The sequence below is a fragment of the Passer montanus genome, unplaced genomic scaffold (genome assembly GCF_014805655.1).
Source record: "Passer montanus isolate IOZ18808 unplaced genomic scaffold, ASM1480565v1 scaffold107, whole genome shotgun sequence".
NCBI lineage: Eukaryota > Metazoa > Chordata > Aves > Passeriformes > Passeridae > Passer > Passer montanus.
The window spans coordinates 1,621,523-1,642,964 of NW_024357281.1; the positions used below are offsets into that span (position 1 = coordinate 1,621,523).

The following is a 21,442-nucleotide window of genomic DNA, read 5'->3' on the forward strand; positions in this document are numbered from 1 at the left end:
TTCAGAGAAGCACTCAGGTGTTCTTTGCTTTACAAGCACTGTAGGATAACGGAACAGGACACACAACAGAGACAGGATCTATTGAAAGCTGCCCATCCTAGCTGTGTATTCAATTCCCTATGTCATGGGAGAGGGAAAGAAGTGGTTGTTAGCTCAAGTCTGGCAGCAACGCAGTTGTAACCTGTACTGCTGTTTGGATTTGCTCTGTGCAGGATGAAAACATTACAATGAAACTCATTTTAAATGCAGGAGTCCAGCTTGAGAGACCGGTGCAAAAATCCTTGTTAAAACAGTCACTCAATGTCGATTTTATTCCATCACGTTGCAGCAGTATGGTTACAATCGGTGATTCAATACACACTTCAGCGCCTTGTAGGAAAATACACCGTGGGCTGGCTGCCTGTTTGCGAGCGTCCATCCTCTGCTGAAGCCTCAGTTCTCTGGCCCAGTCCCAGAGCTGATTTCACACTAACGTGGCGAGAGCCTGGACGCTGTGGGAGCCTTCAGCGGTCCTGTGCACGGCGTGGTGGTTTCTGACACTTCTGTCTCTCACGCTGCCCTTGGGGCTGTGCTGAGCCTTGGCCGCGTGGCTCTGGAAGGCCCGGACGGTGCGGATAGCAAGGATGCAGAGCACAAAGCTGGCAAAGTACAGGCAGGAAGCGACGACCCCGAAGAGGCCGACGGCGGCGTCGCCGCCCTGGACGTCACAGTTCATGGAGGTGTAGCCACGGCGCGCGTAGAGCCGCTCGCGCCGCCTGCACACCTCGGTGGCGTTCACCTGCCTGACGAAGTGCAGGTAGAGCCCCACGGCCGCCAGGTACGCCAGGCCAGCCAGCAGGCTGAAGGCACATTCGCCCACCAGCAGCCCTGGCCGGAGCTGCTGGATGGGTTTGGCCCCCACGACGAGGAAGACGAGGGTGAGCGCGGCCGCTGTTAAGCTGAAGGCCACTCCGCCGTACACGCAAGGGGCTCTCATCTGGGTGAACTGCATGTCCAGCTCCCGCACCTCCCGCAGCTCCGTGCCCTCAAAGGGGCTGTAGGCCGAGTTCAGGTTGAAGGAGCCGAAGCCTCCGAGGGACGTGAAGCCTGCAACGGAGGCTTGGGAAGCGCCCACGCAAATCAGCACCAGGAGGTTAACTGTGATTTCCACAAACTTCAAAATGCCTGGAAGGAGCAGAAAGATGGGAATAGGTGTCAAAACCACATTTTGTGCAAACTGTGGGTGACAGAAGTACACCAAAATCATAGGCAGAGAGTACTAATACTGAGATAATCCTCTTGGCTACAGCTACAGAAAAGCACTTGGAAAGAAAAAAAAAAAAGAGAAGCCTGAACTCTCACGGGTACATTTTGGAGGCTGGGCAAATTACTTTTTTTAATTTGTCAGTGTGCTTGATAGATGGATCTTCATGCAGTGAAAAAAAATCCATAAAAATTTTACAGTGCTTGTGTTACTGCCAAGGCAAGCGCACAGTGATTATATTTTGGCCTGTAACTACTTGGCATAAACACACTGAGCAAGAAATATCCAGTATGAACAAAATGCTGAGGCTGAAGCTGACAAAAACCTAGAAGCTTCTAACGACTTGAAAAATTGTGCAAGTTACTTCAGTCCTTCAAAACACATTTACTACTTTAACTTACACCTTTTTTCTTTTTTTTCCTGTGAAGGTATTTGTTAATTTGAACTTACTATCTAGCCAGATGCAACTTCCACTTTATCTCCTTCAGAGACAAAAATCGCTTGTAACTCTGGAGTTTCTGATTGCGTAAAAAACCAAACCCCCCCCCCCCAAAAAAAAAAAAAAAAAAGAAGGAGGGGAAGGATGCAAAACCCACCTTGTATGCAGAAATAAATTAAGTGAATTTGATACTAGGTCATATGCACTTTCACACCCTGACCTTCAGAAGAAAGCCTTACAACTTCTGAGTTGACTCTTCACTTTTTCTTATGTTAGGCTACTAGTAATAGTAACCAAGTATCTTTAAGGGAAAAAATACAAACAAAACCCAGAACCAAAAAGGAGAAATTACTTATTTTTGTGGTAGCTGCCTCTCAGGAAGCTGCCTCATATTTGATAAATCTGATTATTCTGTGACAGCTCACTAGGGGTCAGACTAAGATTAGCAAACATGACGGATGTTGAAGCGTAGCACAGCTAGAGTTGCCTATTGGGGAAATGAAAACCCTTAGCGTGTCAGGCGTGTTGCTCCAGTTCTGAAGTTAATTACAGAATTGTAAATCTTATTATTCCATTGCTGTCTGACAGCCAAGAATGTAAGATGCTCGACACAGTGGTCCTATATTTGTCTTTAAAGTGGAGCAGGATCTGTGGTTTGCACACAGACTTTCATTTTATGCTACTAGTGCTGATCCAACATGGCATTTCCCTCTTGAGCAATGGCTCAGTTGTTGTCAAGGCTGTATGGGCTTGAAAAGGAAGAACTGAAGCAGGAACACAAGGGAATTAAACAAATTCCTCTCTTGTGTTGCCAGATGCTTCTAACCAAAGAAAGCCAGTGACAGCCACAATGAAGGATTATCAGATATTCCCATTCTGCCCCTTCTTACTCCCTCCACAGACAGCTAAGGTAATGACTCCTTTCCTGCTGCCACTTGCTCTGCACAGGAAGGTAGTGTTAGTTAGAGCAGACAAATTCTTCCCCTTGTTCAAGAAGAACCAAGTGAGCAGTTCTGTGTATGTGTTCTTCAGAGGTGATGCTGATTTCTGCATGGCAGTGTGCCCTTTCTTTGACCCTCCTGCACAACCATTTCTGTGAAGCAGGGCACTAACTGTGGTTACCAAATCTCTTCAGGAGGCTTCAAGTACTTCAAAGGAGGTATTTGTGGAGCTAAACGTAGAGAGAAATTTAAATTTTGGCCCTGGAGTTAGGATTTGGAACTTCTTGTACCCAATCCAGTAATGCAGCCAAAAGACTTGTCATTTTTAATAGGTAAAGAGTCATCACTTTACTAGGATTGTTCATAGTATTTTGAAAGAGTAGTAGCTGTGCAGAACATTAACTGGAACTCAGTCAGGTGGGGTTTCTTTTTGTCTGCTCAGTTGAGTTGTGTTTTATACCTTCCAAATACAGGGAGTCAACTTAGATCCTCAGGGCCCTTAGACAGTGTGACAGTGTTGGATGCAGGAGGGCACTTCCCTTTTTAAAGGCTGACTATTGATTTCATAGATGCTCCACCAGGAAAAAGTTTCTTACAAGTCTACATGGAGGAAAGACCATTTGATTAAGGGAAACATAAATTTTAAGTATGTTTGGCTACTTAGTAGTTGGGAATTCATGATCAGTCTGCTGCTGACTTCAGAATTTCCTTTTCATCTGTGTGTACTGAGGCCCCCTGACCTGCCAAGCATCAAGTTTTCCTCTACATCACCTTGCTAAGCTTTGGAAAAGGCAATTTTCTGTTCTCAAAGTAGTCATTGCCTGCTGCTAACCTCCCCACATTTATAACTGACCCCAATCCTCAATGATGCTGCTCCAAAACTTTCTATGTGTTCACACACAATCTGTATGCCACCCCTTAACTTTGCTGAGCTGATAATGGGAAGACAAATGTGTCAGTGCAGGTCTATTGTATTTTTAACCACAGTAGTAGGTGCTTTAAAGGCATGCCTGAAAAATTTCCTTAGACAGGGCTTTCAGGTTGGACAGGTTTTGTATGTACCTGCACAGTTGTGACACATGCCTGCTGTAGAATTGATTAGAGTGACTAAACAATGGAGAGAGGTTCAGCAGCAACTACTTCACCAATCACTTGTATAATTTGGATTAACTTGGATTTTTTAAAAGAAAGTGCAAGAACAAAGCCTCCTGTATTACAGACAATCTTAAAATGATAAGCAGTATGTAGAATGAATTACAGGTCTATGATGACAGCCAGCTGGGTTTACGAACGTAGCAGACAATTAGTGGAAATGCCTAAGACCTTGTATAATCATCAGGGCTTTGATGGAAATATTAAGCCTTTACAGTATGTTCCAACCCAGTAACCCCAAAGGCCTCTCTTGCAGCCTTAATCAGTGATAGTTACAAGCTGATACAAAATCCTACTAGTATAACAGGATAGAGACAGATTTGAGAATAAAAGGAATAAAAGGACCGGTAAGTTTTGAATCTTAGCTCTGTCAAGCTATGGTCACACACATCTTAGCAGTGACCTGTGTCAAGCAGTGTGCTTCTGGTGGAAAGGATTGAGTTACAAGCCATGCTTCCGAGTCTGCCCTGCCATTTCTGCTTTCACAGGCTAGTTAGCCATGTCATCTTGAAGTTACACCTGCAGAAACCAAAAGGTCTTCCTACAGGGAAGTTGCTTATCTCTACAGTGATTCCCTAATCCCATGCAACAATGAACACATTGCAAGATTTAAGTGTAAAATAACCAAAGGTCTGAACAGCTTGGAATTCTATTGGCTATTTTTTCCTTACTCAGGTTCAACATCTTTGGATTTACCTAAAATGTTACTCATTTGTATTAAAATCAGCACAGTCAACAGCTGGCTTTAGGAACTAACCCTTTCCTTACCAAATAAGCCCTGTCAGGGCTCCTGGATTGCTATTTCTTTCCTGTGCTTCTTTCGTGCACTGCTTTTCAGCACTGAAGGTGAGGAGAAGGGCTGCAAGTGGGTGTTGCCAGATATTTCCAGAGAACTGTTTCATTAGTTCCATAAAATCTAAATCTGCAGTGGATAGTAATTTTAATGTATCCTACTTGTTAATTTTGCTTCAATGCAGTTGTCTTTTGCTGTGAGTACACCTCCTGCTATAACCAATAATAGAACCTTCCAATTTATGTAGTATTATGTACTATTTATGTACTATTCACTTTTTCTTTCCCTTTATTTTCCTTGCTGGGATATTTCCATGGTATCAACCCATTGAGCAATGGTTTTATCTTCTGTCAAATGTGAGCTTGGCCATCCAGCAAAGCTGACAGGTGGGCTGGTTAAGGGTACAGACCCACAAGCAGCTGAATTTAACAGCTCCCACCCCTGGCTGGGCAGTCACTACTTTTCTCCCTTACCTCCACATTAGGCCCTTCTAAGAGTTGTTCAAATAAACTAAAATAGCAGGAAACTATTTAACTCTTTTCTTTTGTGCTGCTGGTTTTGTTCTGCAACTTTAGCATCTTGAGGTGACTCACGGCATCTGATGAGCATGAGTTTACTGGCATGAGTTTAGCAAGGGCAGTAACAGCCAGGACCAGAGAAGGACCAGAATCTCCCCTTCTCAGGTGAGGTGAGCTGTTAAATCCACCTGCTCTGCCTCGTAAGACCACACTGTGGCTGGATGTGTGGTACCCAGCAACTCAGCTGTGCACTCAAGTCTCGTGTCAGAAGCGCAAAGAGGAATTTCCATCCAGGCACTGTGGCAGGACAGCTCTGATGTTCAGGTGTGGGGGTTGTGGTGTGTGTAACATGACTACATAAAGTACAATGGTCAATTCTTGTTTGTTCCTTTGTTTCTGCCATAAATGAATTTGCAGGACAGACAGTTCTGGCTTTTTCTGTTGAACTCCCCTGACCCTGTGAGGGCCATACTAATGGAAAGGCCTTCAAAGTGTCTCCCTCCACTGTATCTGAGACAGAAATCACCTTCTTCCTCTGCTGAATGCACATGGACTCCTCCTCCTGTCTCTTTTTGTCTCATTTGCTCCTCTTCAATGAACACCACTTCCAGAATATTCTATGTCTACCATTCTCCATTTTGGCTTGCCTTCTCCCTCTGCTTCCTTTGCAGACCACATACCACTGGGACCAGCAGGACCCAGACATGGACTCCTCCTCCTGTCTTTTTTTGTCTCATTTGCTCCTCTTCAGTGAACATCACTGTGTACTTCCAGAATATTCTATGTCTACCATTCTCCATTTTGGCTTGCTTTCTCCCTCTGCTTCCTTTGCAGACCACATACCACTGGGACCAGCAGGACCCAGGGGCAGCCTAGCCCCAGGAGTAATGTGGCTGCCACCCTTGGACACCTGGGTCCCAGTGGCAGGGCTGGTGACAGACAGGTTAGTGGTACCCATGTCACATCCCATTAGGGGTCGCTACAGGAGAAGGGAAGAGAGGAGTCAGAAGCTACAACACACATGAAAAATCTTTCTCCAAGCCTTTTTCACTGCAAGTTGTATTTTGTTTCCTTTCCTCCACACCCCCATTTGGGTAGCTTTCTGCTTTTTAGAGGTCTTTCTTCTTATTTATTTTTTTACCCCTCAAAAATGAGAAGACAAGTATTTTGAACATATACAGTGACTTACAACAGCAGCAGTCAGTCCTGAAAAGGATCTCAAATGGAGAACGTCTCTTGCCAGCACAGGTTTGGCATTCCCCAGAGACTGAAGGCACAGCTCAATGCAGCTTGGGTCACCTCTCTGCTAAACTGAGTCAGTAGCATGAGGAAAAAGATAAGGAGAAGGGGGGCAAATTTCAAAGTAAAGCAGGGTTTGGCTCTGCTTTTGGAAGGGGACAAAATGTGACAGAAATTGAGAGAAACCAAAATAGAGGAGGAAAACTGAACAAGGGAAAAGAAATGAAGACAACAGTTGCAAGAGATCAAAAATATAGAATCTGGATGCAAAGATGTTTTAATACCTTTCTAACAGTGTTATTTCCTTTATTTAGAAAGCAAGATCTTACTGAAACCAGTCACAAGAATTCAACCAGCTTCAGTAAGCAAAATAAGGGCAATGCACAGCTTTTTCATAAACAAAGAAATGCCCCCCAAGCCCCCACAACATTATTATTTTTGAAGGTCTCTGTGTTCTTCAGCCAGTGGTGGGACTTAGCTTTCACTTAGTCATGCTAAAATCAAAGACAGAAAAAAAAAACAACCCAACCCTAAAACACAAGAATTAGGCAATGTAACACCAAGAAAATCTTGGCTTTTCAGAGGACCCAAGGGATGCACAAACTCAGAGCCAACTGCATTTAAATTGCATGGATGTGCCCAACACATTTATGCTCATTTGAGATATCCATCTTACTGGAAATCACTGAAAAAATAGTTTAAAACTGGGAAAATAAAAAGATTTATGTGCTCTAGAAAAAAAACACTTTATTATTACCTTTTAATAATTTGTCTCTCTTTAGTCAAGATAATCACTCTGTTAGGAAATCTCAAAGGATGACCAGCCTTGGTTTTAATGACTCAGAGAAGTCTTGCATTCACAGAGTGCTCAGATCCAAATGTATTATCCTGTTTTTTCTGTGTATCCTCTTCCCTTAAAGAACAACTATCCCACCTGCTCTATTCTTTCTGCTTAATAACTTCCCATCCTCTAAAAAGTGCTGTCCAATTTTCACAGGAAAGGGTGGACTTAAATTGTAGAATTACTGCATCATCCTTTATCCCCATATTTTCCCACCACTGTAAGACAGTTTCAGTACAACCCAGCCCTTGCCTGGGAACAAAAGCTATGGTTTACTTGTACCCAGTAGTTCTTTAAAGATCACTTCTAGAATGTTCTTGATTTCTCTCCTGCTAATTGAGCATGAGTCATCTTTCCTAATTTTGGAGAGGGTGGGAAGCAAAAGATCTTGCATTAAACTGTTGTATTTGACAGTACTGCTTAAACATAACAACTGTAAAAGGCTGTATCCTATTTGTAACATTGGTAGGTCTCTGTATGGTCACCTCGCATTCTACGTTTCAGGAAATGGCCTTTTTTATCCTTTTTTTCTTAACGTACCAATAGTTCTTTCAAGTAGTAAACAAGTGTCTTGGTATTGAAACCAGCTTGCAGGAGTTTTTTTTAAAAGGAGTTCAGAAAACAATGAACCGTTCTTGTTCCGTAAGCCAACTTTCCATGGCCACTCCTTCCTTTTGAACTGAAACTGAGCCACCTTTATAAAGTACAAAGATTGGGGTGTTATTGCTCTTTAAGTAATCATAGTCTGGCTGAAGGTGGGTCGGGTTGGAGGCACCTGTGAACCCAAGCTTCTCATTCACTTTACTAATTGTACGTTGTCACACTTGGTGAGCAACATTCCTATCAGGGTGGATTTTTCTCCTTTAAGAGAGCTAGGATCACTTGCTCAAGAAATAGAGCTACATTCAATAGATAGTCTGTCTGCTGTATCAATTGGCTTTGTGAGCCACTTCTAAAAGAGAAGAGTTTCCCTTTGTTCCCATAATTTGGGTCAGATGTAGGGAAGACAAACCTGGTTCTCTCACAGGAAAGATGGTGTAACTCTTCTTCTGTAATAGCAGCGAGCAAACATAAGATTTGCCAGTATGGGAAACATGGACTGGAGTCTAACACACACCTCAACTTTGCCAGTACCTTCCCCTGCCAACTTTAGTGAGTCTTCTCAGTTGCAGCTCTCCCTTCTCTAAAAACAATCATGTACACGTTAGCACAATGCCAAAAGGTAGATGAAAATAATTTCATATGAAAATGTGGGCAGAGTGAAGTCCCGTGTGTTGGCAAGGCAACAGTTTGCTAAAGGTAGGATTTGGCATCTGCAAGTAGTGTAGCTCCCCTGAGTGTTTTTACAGAGCCAACTGCTCAAGGCTGTTTGTATTTCATAGTAAAGAGGACTGAGCTCCAAATGAAATACTTGAACATCAGAACAGGAAGGAAAGTTACCTGCAGCTCTGCTGCTGTATCTTCTTACTCTGCTACTTTAATTAAGCATTTTGAATAACTGGGATTATTTTAATCTGCACAGCTCCATCCAATTCCCACTATTAATATCATCTGTCTTCACAATTACAAGATTAAAAAACTTTATGGCAACTCCAGCCTGTTAGTCATGCTGTATTTAAAATATACTTTGTAAAAGATAGAAGGGGAGGCTGTCTAATTACAATGAGACTATAGGGGACCCTAGTGCTCCCATCTTAGGCAGAAACACATGGAAATTAACTGCCACAGGAACAGTGTGCAGCAGCTTTGGCACCATTTAAAGGAACTAAGCACAGCACACTGTGGGGGCGAAATGTGAAGATGGTGACTACAAAACACAACAGTTTCTAATCCTGTTGGGTGCCCCCACAGGAATGTAGGTGTCTTATATTGCCAAAAAGATGCAACATGCTGCTGAATGTACTTATCAAATGCTTGTTTTCACACACAGAGTTACCTGCACTATGCACATTTAATGACCCTTCAGTGTTTTTAAATGTGCATACCTAAAGCTACAGGAGATTTTTTTACTTCAGTCCAATGCCTCTTGCAGACCACTGTTCTCCCCCAACATCTCCACAGCACTAAAAGGGATACAAGTCCTCCACAAAATGTTTTTCCCCTCCTGCTCCCTTTCCCCTGTCTGACTCCAAGAGGAACAGTATCACAACATAACACAGCAAAGAAACAACAGCAGCATTATGGCTGAGAACAATGGCATAACTCAAAGCGAGTTTCTATTAGTGTGAACCCTGTGTCTTGGCTAACTTTTCATCTCAGTATTTTTTTCTTGTCTATGAGTATTTCCCATCATGCCTAGCTACAGGGGAAAAAATTGACTGTGTTTTGTAAAAACAAAAGCTTATAGATGTTTACATTTGAATTAATGCTGGCTTGTTAGTGCATGAATGTATCCTGGAGAAAGTCATTGTTACTCCCTAATTCTATTTCCTCCTCCAAATAAATTCAGTTTGATATTTCCTCCTGGCTATGTTTGAAATTGGAGACTTTTCATGTTGTTACAAACCATAATGCTGTCTTTTTCTGAGAGGAAATTGGTCTGAAGGTTTTAACAATTGTAGATGTTAGAATGTAGGCTAAAGGCATGATTGTTTGGAAGTGCCTACAATATGCTTAAGAAATCTAACACTATTCAAGAAGCAAAGCTGTATTCATAGCAGCAAAGAACAGGGATTCAATTATACTTGCTCCTTCACAAACTGTTTCGTAACCTTTTCAGTGTTGTCTCCCTTAAAGGCCAAATGGATCAAAAAAATTAAAAAAAAAAAAGGAAAAAACCAGTAATTTGCTCAGGAATCATGACCAGCACAGTATAATTCTATAGAAGGCAAAAGCACAAGCAATTTTCTGAGTCACATACTGACCAAAGATGGCAGAAACTTAAGTTTACCTTTGCTGTTTAAGCAAAACTACAGGAGGCATTATCCAAGAATTGCATTGCTCCACCTCTTTCACACCAATATACATAATAAAAAGAAAATAAAAAGTTTTGAAGGTCAAGACCAAATATCTGAGACCAATTTATCATCAGCAATTCACTCTTGGGTTCAACTGACATTTTCCTCTCACTGAGGTAAAGGATGGCAGCCAGCCTTGAACACTTTTTTCATTCCATCTGCTAAACAAAAGCACTGAATCTGGTTATATTTTATATATATCTAGGGGGGTTAATTGAAAGAAAAAATGATAACTAATTTAGGTTTTCCACATAGAATAGAGAACGACAGAAATTTTACCTGCACTGTGAAAAGCAAATTGAATGCTTCTTTCCGACAGAACTTCAGCCTTAAGAATCCCCAGGTCAAAAAACTCTCGTTGTTTTTAACATGTGCTGCTTTAAATGGCATATGTAATATATTGTGTGTAAGCAGTAAGAAATGGCTATTGCAAGCAGCAGTTCCTTAGTTAATGAAAGGTTTGTCTTTATCACGAACAGTTTATTTCAAATTCCCAGAAATTATATAGTGCATCTAGGCAGTTTGACACTGGTCTATAAACTGTTCCCTCAATCTCCCTCACTACTGTAGAAACAGAAGGTGGAACACTTCTGTTTCTACTGCCTTTTGATCTGTAATCTGCAGGCCCACAAGTGTGGCTCTGCTATGTAAAATTACCCAACATATAGAAACTAGACATAAAGACAGCATAGCAGGGAATAGTCAAGAGTTTTATAGGGAAGTCACTTAAAAGAATCAGCAGATATATGGAGAAAGGTAGTGCTCTTAAATGACACCAGCTCCTGTGAGATAAACAATCATTTCACTGGTTAGCAGTGGTTAAAGGATAATAAAAAGGAAGCAGGCAGTTTTCAGGCAACTAGAGTTAAGGGAGCAATCTCTAGTTTGTGTTGCCTGCCACCAGTATGCCCATGTTGGCAGTGCAGTGGGAGGGGATTTGCAGAGTCAGGTGAGTTCAAGACACAGGGGCTACAGGACAGGCATTTTCTGGGGAGAGAGAAAAACTTCATTTTGGGACTTGTTTGTTCCAAAGGGCAGAGTACCTGCTACCAGTTACAGCTCATCCTTTCACTTAGTTTTAACCAAAGAAAATACAGTTTGTGCAACCTGGGTCTGCTCTGTAATATGGCCCAAAGACCTGTAAAGTGGAGGTTCCAAGCATGTTCAGCTCAAAACTACATACCAAAATACTACGGTGGATGCACAGACTAATGAACTGAAAAGACTGAAAACTGAGATGGTGAAATCTGCTTTAATAATAATAATAAAAATTTCTTCATGCTTGCCAACAGTAAAATTGGTAGGCTGCTAAGAGCTCAAGCTTTGAATGAGAAATTAATGAAATCAGTGTTTAATAAGCAACCTCCACTTCATGATTGTACAGAAATACCCACAAACAACTGATGCCCCTGTGGACAGAGCACACAGATGGGTTCTAAGCAAAGCATTTCCATTTCAGGTAGCTTTCTTTGAAGACATCAGCTCAGTGTTCACTGATAGTCAAACACCACACAAAAGGTAGGAAGCATTAGAATAGGATTACAGAACCAGAGCCTTTTGGCAGATGTCTCATTCTTTCTGGAATTTATATGGAATTTTTACTGCATTTCTGGTCAGCCTATCTCAAAAAGGTGTGGCAGACCTGGAAAAGGTATAAGACTGGAAAACTGACCAAAACTGGCTGTTGTTCAATCTGTGAAGAAACAATAGGGGCACAGGGAAAAAGGGAAGACTTCACTCTAAAACCATAAATCTCATAGAAAAGCTGAATATATGAGATTATCACTACATATTTAGAATACCATCAGAATCAGAAACACCTTCTTTAAAACATTTTAAGGAATGAAACAGTAGTACTTCAAGTGAAACTCTGGAATGGCTTATCTTAAGGTAATGTGAAGGTCAAACATTTAAAAAAGCAATTCAGCAGAAAATTAAACAAACTTCATAGGTCTGTAAAGAGGCATTAAACACAACAGATGTGAGTGCAGTTTTCCAATTCAGGAAATTCCACCAATCCAAAGTCTGAAGTCTATTCCAGAAGACAGCTTACTTTCTACTGGTCCAAACTTTGATGGTCCTCCTAAGTCTGGGAGGAAGAGTGATGAAGTGGCCCGTATGATCCAGCACTGCTATCCATGTGATCCCACCTGAATGGCTTTGAATAGGTATCCCTCATAAAATGTTTTAACAGACTTTTTTTTTTTTTCCCCTTCTGTTTTCAAGGTGAAATGATTAAAAAAGAGCAGAATGTTTTGAAGTTTCTTAGATGGTATCAAATGTTCCTACCAGCAAAAAAGGTCAGTATCAGTTTTTTCTTCCACTATATTTGATCTGGGTTTTTTGTCCTATTATGGTTGTAGGGGGGAAAAAAGGGGGCAAGGAACAGGGAGGGAAGGGGGGGAGTAACAAAGACAGGAGAATAAGGTCCTAAAGTGTCCTAAGCTGTTTAAAGGATCCCTAAAAAAATCCAGCTGCTTATTTCTCAAATTCAGCTTTAGGTTTTTTTGGGATATAGCTGGTAAAAAACATGGATGAAGGGGGAACTATCTGGGTGAAGCAAATACTATTCAGAGCTCTGGTTGTATAGAATTCCTCTCTAGTTTGCTAAACTGCTTTAGCAGTTTGCTAAACTGCTCAAAATGCAAAAAGAACATAACCTAGGTGTGCTAGGCAAAAGATAAAAGCCCCAAAGTTCAACTACTTAGTGGACAGTCAGAAACTGAGGTTCACATTTCAGTTGTTGCTTTGGAAAAGATTGTGCTTCATCACTTGATTTCCCAGCCTTGTTTGAGTCTAGTTTATTTTAAAATTATGGTGATTGGGAAGGGGGAATTTCACCAGAGTGCTGATAAATCACTGGCAAAAGAAGGAGATGGTTAATAAGTATTTACAGGAACTTTTCATCCTCTAAAATGTTGCAGCTCCCATGTACTGACTTCTTAGTAAACAATTCATATAGTTCATTTACAGCATCTGCCAAAACTGCAGGGAATACAGAATTCTGCAAAACAATTCTGCTAAAATCTGCTAAATCTTGGTACTTCCAAAAACTGAACAGGTAGTAACATTCTCATAATCTCATCAACTTTCAATATATTTTCATTTTTTGAAATAAGGTTGCTAATAAAAGGGTTTATTTTCTGCATGATCTCTTTCCCTTCCCCCACTGCAAGCTCAGACATGAAATTTTTGGAAAACACTGAGCAATACCTGAGGGAGGGGTGGGAGTAAAATCATCATTGTCAACTGATGTTCCAAAACTAGGACATTTTAAAAATCTTAATGATGTTTAATGCACTGAAATAATGAAAATTAAATTCAGGGGAAAAAAACCCTAGATATTCACATTAAGCTATCCATAAGTCCAAGCAACCAGTAAAACTGAAAACTAAAACTAACTTGCCACTCCATTTTCCTAAAGCTCTGATGAAATAGGGCATGGAGTTTTGTGCAGCTTTTCGGACAAGTTAAAATAATTCAGTATGTTTAAAGAAGAAACTGATGATACAATTTTATCATGGATAAAATATCAGCATGGCTCCATGTCATTGAAACCTTACTAATGGTTAAAGTTATATCTGAAGATGAAAAACAAACTGCATACTAATACACAGAACATATTTTTAAGACAAAATAGTTCATCTCACTCTTAAAATTGTTCACATATTCACATACAGAGAAATATTAAATTGATTGTGCTACTTAACTTTCCTACATGGGGTAAAGAAATAATCTAACATTATGTGCTTTAATTTACTTCCAACAGTTAATCTCCTCCTTTTCTCTCTACTGGAGGACACTGAAAGTCTATTTATAGACATCAGCCAAAGACTTTGCACCTAGCTGCAAGTTCAACTCAAACTGCAGTGGAGCTTTCCTACAGACAAGGTGAGAATGAGCAGTGCCCTGAAAGAGCAAAAACTTTCAAGGGGTAATGAATATTTTAACAACTTCTTTTTTTCAGTTTACAGGAATGAGTTTACTAAGGCTGATTTCCTCCCACATTAAGATTCATTTCTGTCCTTGATACAGTTGCTTTCTTCCTAGGAAAAACCCAAGTTATTCCTCCAAAACTGTGTTATTGGAATCATGTCCAGAAGAAAAAATTGTCTCCTGCAATGATGCTTTATAAAGATGTATGAGTGATAACTGCAGAAAATCCAGAATTGATAAAAAGTGAGAAGAATGTTTGGGAAACAAACTAGCATCAAACCTTTAACAGCCATCTCTAAACAGCTCACAGATGCAAATGTCTATTTTATTCCTAAAATCCCAAAGGCTAACTCTTGTTGTACAGATTGGCTGATTACACACATGATCTTCTCTGGTGCTCTGGATGCACATTCCAGAGATGTATTTTCAAGTATCTAAATATCTGTACAAATATTGCCTTTAGATGTCTAAAATGGCATAACCCTCAGTCACACAATTCATTAACTCTCTCAGTCCTTGTGGTCTTTTTTGTGGTAGGGTTTTTTTTTCCCATTTGTTTTCCTTGGTTTTAATATTCCTCTAGCTGTACTTTGTTGTGTTTCTAAACACAGAAACCAAATCCAAGAGAAGTCTTTGGAAGGAGAGGGGTAGATGGCAGGCAATAAGAGTCTCACATACCTCTTGTTGTGCATACCTTTGAACACTTCATTGAGAAACTTTCCTTGGGAGGATAAAATTCTGGTGGTGGGCCAAAATACTCCGGTGCTGCTCCTGAGGTTTTAGAGTAAGGGTCTGAGCAAACAAGAGAAGTCCTTGAGTGCTGGCCACCTCGGATGTCTCTACAATGGAGTAAACAACTGATGGTTATACATAGGTCACAGTCTCTCCTGAACGTGAGAAATGAATGTTCTAATGTCCTCCCAAACATTAGAACATGAGAAATTATCAGATGCTCCTCTTAGTGGAAGCAACTAGCTTGCTTCACAGGCATCTGGCCTTTTTTGCTTGCCTGTTTTGAAAGCAAATATCCCAAAAACTTGCATAAATCCATGTTCACAAGGATATTTGCATTCAATGGTCCTCATTTTGAAAAATAGTGTACTCACTGGGTAGGCTGGCTGAACTGTTTAGCTTACTGGCAAAAGGTAGAAAGAGGAAATAACAGCTTTTTCATGAAAACCAAACAATTTAGCTAGTCCACAGCAGGTCACATAATAGAAATGAGAGAGATTTTGGCATAATAAACGTGCAAAGTAGCACAACTATTTAATGGGTCTTTGTACTTCCAACTAGTGTCTCTCACAAAGATGTCTTTAAAAAAAATAAAAGCCATTAAAATAAACAGACAAAGATTTTAAACTAGGGAAAAAATAGCCTATTCAAATTTTGGAGGTCCTTGAAGATATTTGAAGAAGAATCTAAATTCAACCCTCCTCCCCAAAAAGATCCATTTCTCCTGTCTCCAATTAGTCTCTTCATTGATAAAATGGTCCAGTTTTCTGCAATGACATACAGCTCCATATCTGAAGCCTGATGATTTTTTAAGTTGGTGAGATTTTGGTTATTTTATAAGGAAAGTGCAATTTTCCCTTTAAACTGAGCAAACACTCAGGTTAAAAGAAACATTGGCTGCACATTTTTTGTGTGGTCTAACAGAAATTTTCTCCCTCATTGGAAGAAGAATTGGAGCTGGCCTTTTTCAAGGTATAGCTGGATGAATTTGTTATTAAAGGGTATTTTAAGTCTCATTCAGCATTATTATTTTTAAAAGTCTTCTTTGTATTCCTTTTTTATCTTGAATTTCTTATCCACAGATCAGCATTTTCAACTGTAGTTTTGTTTCCTAGTATCACTGCACTTCACAAAGGTTTATCTTCATCCAATTCCAGACTCAATGTAATCTCGTTCATCCACATTAAATCATGTTCTTTGTAGTTTTTACATTTTAATTAAGACATTCAATAACAAGACCAATGCTAACGTTTCCATGTTTAGCTGCCAACAGCTCTATTTGGCTGAAACATTTCTGATTTTTCTGACCTCTGTCCTGTGTCTTGTGCAACTACCAAAGCATCCTGTGCAGCTGTGTCACATAAATTAAATAAGCTGTGTGATTTATAAGACTTCCAGTAACTTGAAAGCAATCCCTTTGGTACTTCTGATGCAGCTGCTTCTCTCTATTGTTTCCTGTTACTTGCCAGAAAACAAAACAAGACAAAAAATCAAACCAAACCTCCCCCCCACCACCAATGTTCAGCAGCAGAGTACATTTAGGGAAAAAAAAAAAATCCTTTTTTTAAATGCCTTTTTTCCTCAATATGGCCTGTTCTGGCCACGTTTGCTGCTGCTTTCCTTGAGGATTTTACCATTCTAGGTAATTCTCCTCTGCTCTGGGAGGAAGGTTGCTGTAGGAGTTTCAGACAGAAATGCATTTGGAAAGAGAAACACTCTGGCTAGAAAGTCTGGTTCATCAGGGATTAAAGTATTAGGCACCCAAAGTACAACTAAATTCTTCCCATGTATTTCATTACAGGGTCTGGTGGTCTTCTGATCAATCAGCCAAAGTTTTCACCAAAACCCATGAGAACTCCATGAGAACCAAGCAGAGGAAATGCTGTTAGGTTAAGCCAAACTCCTTCAAAACAACTGACAGAAAAGTTTTTCAATCAGTTTTAGTGGGGTCTGATGGCCCCCAGATGCTTGACTTGACTCTAAGAATTATCTTCGTGGCTGTTACAGATTTGCAACTGCAGCTTCCCTTCCTCTAATCCCTGGTGGATACAGGGATGTCTGTGAACCTTTACAGCCCATCCATCAATTTTCGATCTACGAGTCCAAACATATAAAACTAACACAAAACCAAGAAATCCAGAGAAGTGCTTTATTAAAAAGTGGTGGTTTAATTTATTGCTAGCCTTTCACACATTGCTTATATTATGCTACACATGAAAGAAAAAAAAAGCCCACATCAAACCTCCAACCTTTTTGGGTTTTTTTTCTTTTTCTCTCCACTGTGCTATTAACATGTTACTGGCATTAGCTGGTCTCACTTCTAATGAGTTCAAAATAATTTAACTATATTGCCTGCCAATCTCTGCTTTTGCTAAGGACAGGCATTCAGCCTCTGAGGATGATTCTTAGGCTGGTCTTTGTTCCGATTTTTCTTCAATTTTTCATAGTTTAAGAGAGACAGAAAAAAAATCATTAGCTACTTTCACGATGCAATAGTTTTAGCACTATCCAAGTGTTTTATACTTAGCCATAAGTATTACTTGTAGTCCACCCAGTGCTCTTCTCTGCTCCTTTCACTGTCATCCTGTTTTCCTTACTAAAATGCATATTATCAGGGAGTACTTCAGTATTTCAGCTTTTCAATTAAAAAGCTTTTCAGCTTTTCCATTATATTTATCTCCTCTCCCTGTTTTCTTAAATTCCCCTACAATCATGTCCCCAGAGACTAAATGGCAGAGATGAACACTCTGCTGCCATGGCCAGTTTGCCAGTGGTGTTTAGATCTACAGACCTCTCTCCTACAGTGCAGCCACGCACTGGCATGACCTAAAAGGCAAACAGCCTAAGCTCACATCTAGCGTGCTGCAGCCAGGCCAGGCTGGAAGGAGAAGTGCAATATCCTAAGAGTTTATTTGGCACTGGAAACCCATTAGTTGATCTGCTCATTGTGGTGGTAGGGGCTGACCCACTCTCAAGTGCTGCCAACAGCCTTAGACACTTCAACAAGCACTCATCTATTGACAGCGACTACTGAAAGTAATTTTATTTCAGATTAACAGGAACATGCTCACAGCAACTTGAGAGCTCACAAAGTCCCTGTGCTTGTCTCAGACATGTAACATTCTTATTTAAGCAGTGCATATTTGGCAAGCCACAGCTTGCCATCACCTGCTGACCACTGTCTTCAGGAACTGTACTAAGACTCATAGCCACATTTCACCTACTTGTCACCCAACCTGATTCAGATCATCCCAGGAAATTCACATATCAGCCTGTGTTACACAGCCTAGCTTTCTGTCCTGTCTCCAGCTCAAAACAAAGAAAAAAGGTTTACATTTCTAAGTGTAAAATAGCTCTCTTCCAAATGCAGTATGCCCATGCTTTCACAGCTGAGTAAAAGCTTTCTTTACTGTTGTAAATTAAGCCTACTTAAAAGCAGAGAGAAGACAGACATTATAGACCTGCTGTGATCTATTTCTCTGAGGAGATAAAGACGTACCTTGCATTGTATGGGTATGGTTTTCTTGCTCTTCTGTCTTCCTTGTATCTATCAGATCTATGGTTCTCATGGTGCCAGTGCTGCTTATCTTGGTATCGACTCCCAGCATGAGACATCTTGTTTCTCAGATGTATTCTCTCCTTCTAAAATAACTTCCTGAGCCAGAAAAATAAAACCGGTTCATTTTATTGCTCCACTTAAAAGTTATTCATTGACCAGCACTCACTTCCATTAAATGCTATTCAAAATCAGTACAGACTTCTTCAAGAAGTGACGGAAGTAAAACCCTTTAAACTACAAAGTAACTTCATTAAAGCAAGAAATTTTTCTTACCATTTCCTTTTCATCAAGTAAGTGCAATGTTTCTGTACCTGACATTTACTGCACTTCGATTATTTACTAGGTCTGCTCTGATTCTCCTGCCTTTGCTGCCAGTGCAAGGAATCTTGTCCACCAGGAACTGAATCTTGTCTTCTGCAATGTTTTAAGCCCAGCAAGTGCCAGTGCACTGCAGGAGCGTGCACACAGCTGCCACTGGCACAGGGAAGTCTGGAAGAGCAGGCTGTGACCTTTGTCCTGGGAGTTTCTAAGAGGAGGGCACCCGTGGGTGTAAGCAGAGTCACTACCAAACGTTGCCTACGATTTACATAAACATTAGGTACAGGCAAAGCTGTGCTGGGCTGAAAGTAAGCTGGCAAGAAGCTATACCCTGATAATTCCATATTAAACACACCAGTTTGTTATTTGCTGAAAGTGTCTTTATCTTTTCAAGTGCGATACGATTAAACCCAAACCTGTAAAATAGGGAAACAGACTTCAAACACCTGAGCAATCTTTAGACTCATTTGCCTTCATCACAGCCCTTCAACATCCCTGCAGTCGGTTTAATTTGCACTCATCAAGGCCTGATAACCTTCCTCCATCACCTTTGGGTGTTACAAAGTAAATAAATGAAAACATACAAAAACATAACATAAAGGAATACATTCATTTTTGTTTACATCTAAGAGGGAAAGAGACAGCGCCTTCCCCCGAGGGCAGGAGCCATTCCGCAGGGAAAGGTCCCTGCTGCCGCCGCCACAGCGCCCCGAGACCCCCGGGGGTGGCCCCGGCGTGGGCGCTGCCCCGGGACACCGGGACACACCGGGCACCGGGACACCGGGACACGCCGGGCACCTCCCGCCGGGCACCTTCGCTTCCCCCCGGCCCCGGGGCCTCACCTGAGGGAGCGCCGGCTCCGTCCCGTCCCCCAGCAGCTCCCGGCGCGCCGGCACCGCCCTCCCGGCCCGGCCGCCTCCCGCCTGCCCTGCCCGGCAGGGCCCTGCCCGCCCGGCACCCGGGAAAGGTGAGCGGAGTTACAAAATCCCGCAGTCAGTTCGGTTGGAAATGAACTAAAGGTCTCTGGGATCATCAAGCCCAGTCTGTGATCCAATACCGCCGTGTCAAACAGACCGTGGCACTGAGGCATTCCTTAAACACCGCCGGGGATGGCGAGGCCACCACCTCCCTGGGCAGCTCATTCAAATGTTTAATCACTCTTCATGTGAAGAACTTCTTCCTGATGTCCCGAACCTCACCTGGCACAGCCTGAGGCTGTGTCCTTTTGTCCTGTCCCTGGTTCCCTGGGAGAAGAGGCCATCCCCCACCGGGCTACACCCTCCTCCCAGACAGCTGTAGAGAATGATAGGGCCACCCCTGAGCCTCCATTTCTCCAGGCTAAACACCCCCAGCTCCCTCAGGCACTCCTCATGGGATGTGCGCTCCAGACCCTTCACCAGCTCCCTTGCCCTTTCCTCCTCCTCAGTGAAGAGGATTGAGGGCTGTGGGGATGGGCTGGTGTCTGGGAGCACAGGACAAACCCAGCTTTGTTTAATTTGATAAAATAATGTCCCTGTGCCCTACAGTGCTGAGGAAGAACTTGGTAACCGCAAGAGGATATAAATCCTGAAGGTTAATAAAGTTGAAATTCAAGGCCCCCACAGGCTGCCTTGTTTTTCTAAAGCCACCCCCATTGACTGGCAGCGTTCAGGGCAGAAAGCCCCACAGAATGTGGGGTGGGAGGGGTGAAAGGAAGGAGGTAAAAGACAATGGGTGAAACTTGTGCCCAGGGGCAGGTGTGTGGGAATGGCCTGTGTAACACTAGACAGGTTGCACAGGGAGGTAAGCAGATAAACTCTCCTCTGGTGCAGAGCCATGTTTTGGATAAGCAGCCATTTGAATGCATGCAGTCTCCTTCCTTGGTGCTCTGCTGAAAGCCCTCCCTATGGAGCATCTGCAGGGGCTTTGTCACCTCACTGCCAGCCTGTGATGTTACTCTTACAAAGGAACAATATGCTGGTCTCCTCAGGATGCCTTCTGTTGGTGTTTATAATCTCTTTTTGGAATGAGTCTGGACAGGCTCTTGAACAGGGATTGCAGCAAATGGCTTGTTGGTTGTGCAGTCCTGTACACAAAAGCAGCCTGTGCCTGGGAAACAGGGTGATGGTGTTAACATGACACCGTGCCCAGCTAATACTGAGCTTTGGAAAGCTGCCTTATGCTGTGGCACTGTCCTGCACAAAAGCTGGGAGCAGGAAATCCCTTTCCTTCCCAGGGCTTTCACAGCAGCAAGCTCGGGGTACCAGTGCTTCATGATCTTGGGCTAAGATATGTAGCTGTAAGTGCAGTCCCATGGCAGAGGTAAATCCAAAATCCCCTGTAAGTAACAGGCAGGTAACAGAGGAGCTGCTGTCCCTGAAATGAGGAGATAGCTACAGGAATTGAATGCTCGAAGCACATGTTTTGAAGTGTGGTAGGAGTGTGATTCCCTGCTCTGGCTGAGCTGTGTTAACAGCTTCTTTTGCTGTTTACCATTCACACCTTGCCTAGACCTCTTCTGCTGTTCCTGCCTTCAGCTGTACACTTCATCTTCTTCTCACTGTCTTGCACCAACTCTAGTGCTTGCTTGATCACATAATAATCCAGTTCTGCTTGCTTTCCAGCCAAAACCAATTTACTTTCTGCTGTTTTAGTGAGTTGAATTGGCTTTGTGCTGCAATCAAATGTGCACTGGAGCAAAGACTTGGCAGAAGCACATGTCCCACAGGGAAGAAACTGGGGGAGGGATGGGGGAAGAGGGCTACCTCTCTTGGCAGCAGTGAGTGGTGACTGTA

General features: G+C 42.0%; 1 protein-coding gene across 2 annotated transcripts; it reads right to left on the minus strand.

The window, feature by feature from the left end:
* LOC120508513 (MARVEL domain-containing protein 3-like) lies at positions 1-19,743 on the minus strand. 2 transcript variants are annotated; one of them, XM_039722196.1, is made up of 4 exons: positions 19,511-19,743; positions 18,291-18,446; positions 14,738-14,898; positions 1-1,164 (listed from the first exon to the last, which is right to left on the minus strand). In XM_039722196.1, the coding sequence occupies exons 2-4, from the start codon at positions 18,404-18,406 to the stop codon at positions 464-466; spliced, it is 978 nt and encodes a 325-aa protein (XP_039578130.1). In that variant the 5' UTR covers positions 18,407-18,446; positions 19,511-19,743; the 3' UTR covers positions 1-463. The 2 variants fall into 2 exon arrangements, with proteins under 2 accessions (XP_039578130.1, XP_039578135.1); XM_039722201.1 differs by lacking the exon at positions 19,511-19,743 and adding an exon at positions 18,662-18,774.
* Between the last annotated feature and the right edge of the window lie 1,699 nt (positions 19,744-21,442).

Coding starts and splice junctions, on each gene's coding strand:
- LOC120508513 (XM_039722196.1), bottom strand. CDS start 18,406: ATGTCTCATGCTGGGAGTCGATACCAAGATAAGCAGCACTGGCACCAT. Junction 14,899..18,290: donor CCATACCCATACAATGCAAG/GTACGTCTTTAT, acceptor ACTCCATTGTAG/AGACATCCGAGGTGGCCAGC. Junction 1,165..14,737: donor AAAGGTATGCACAACAAGAG/GTATGTGAGACT, acceptor TGCTCCTTCCAG/GCATTTTGAAGTTTGTGGAA.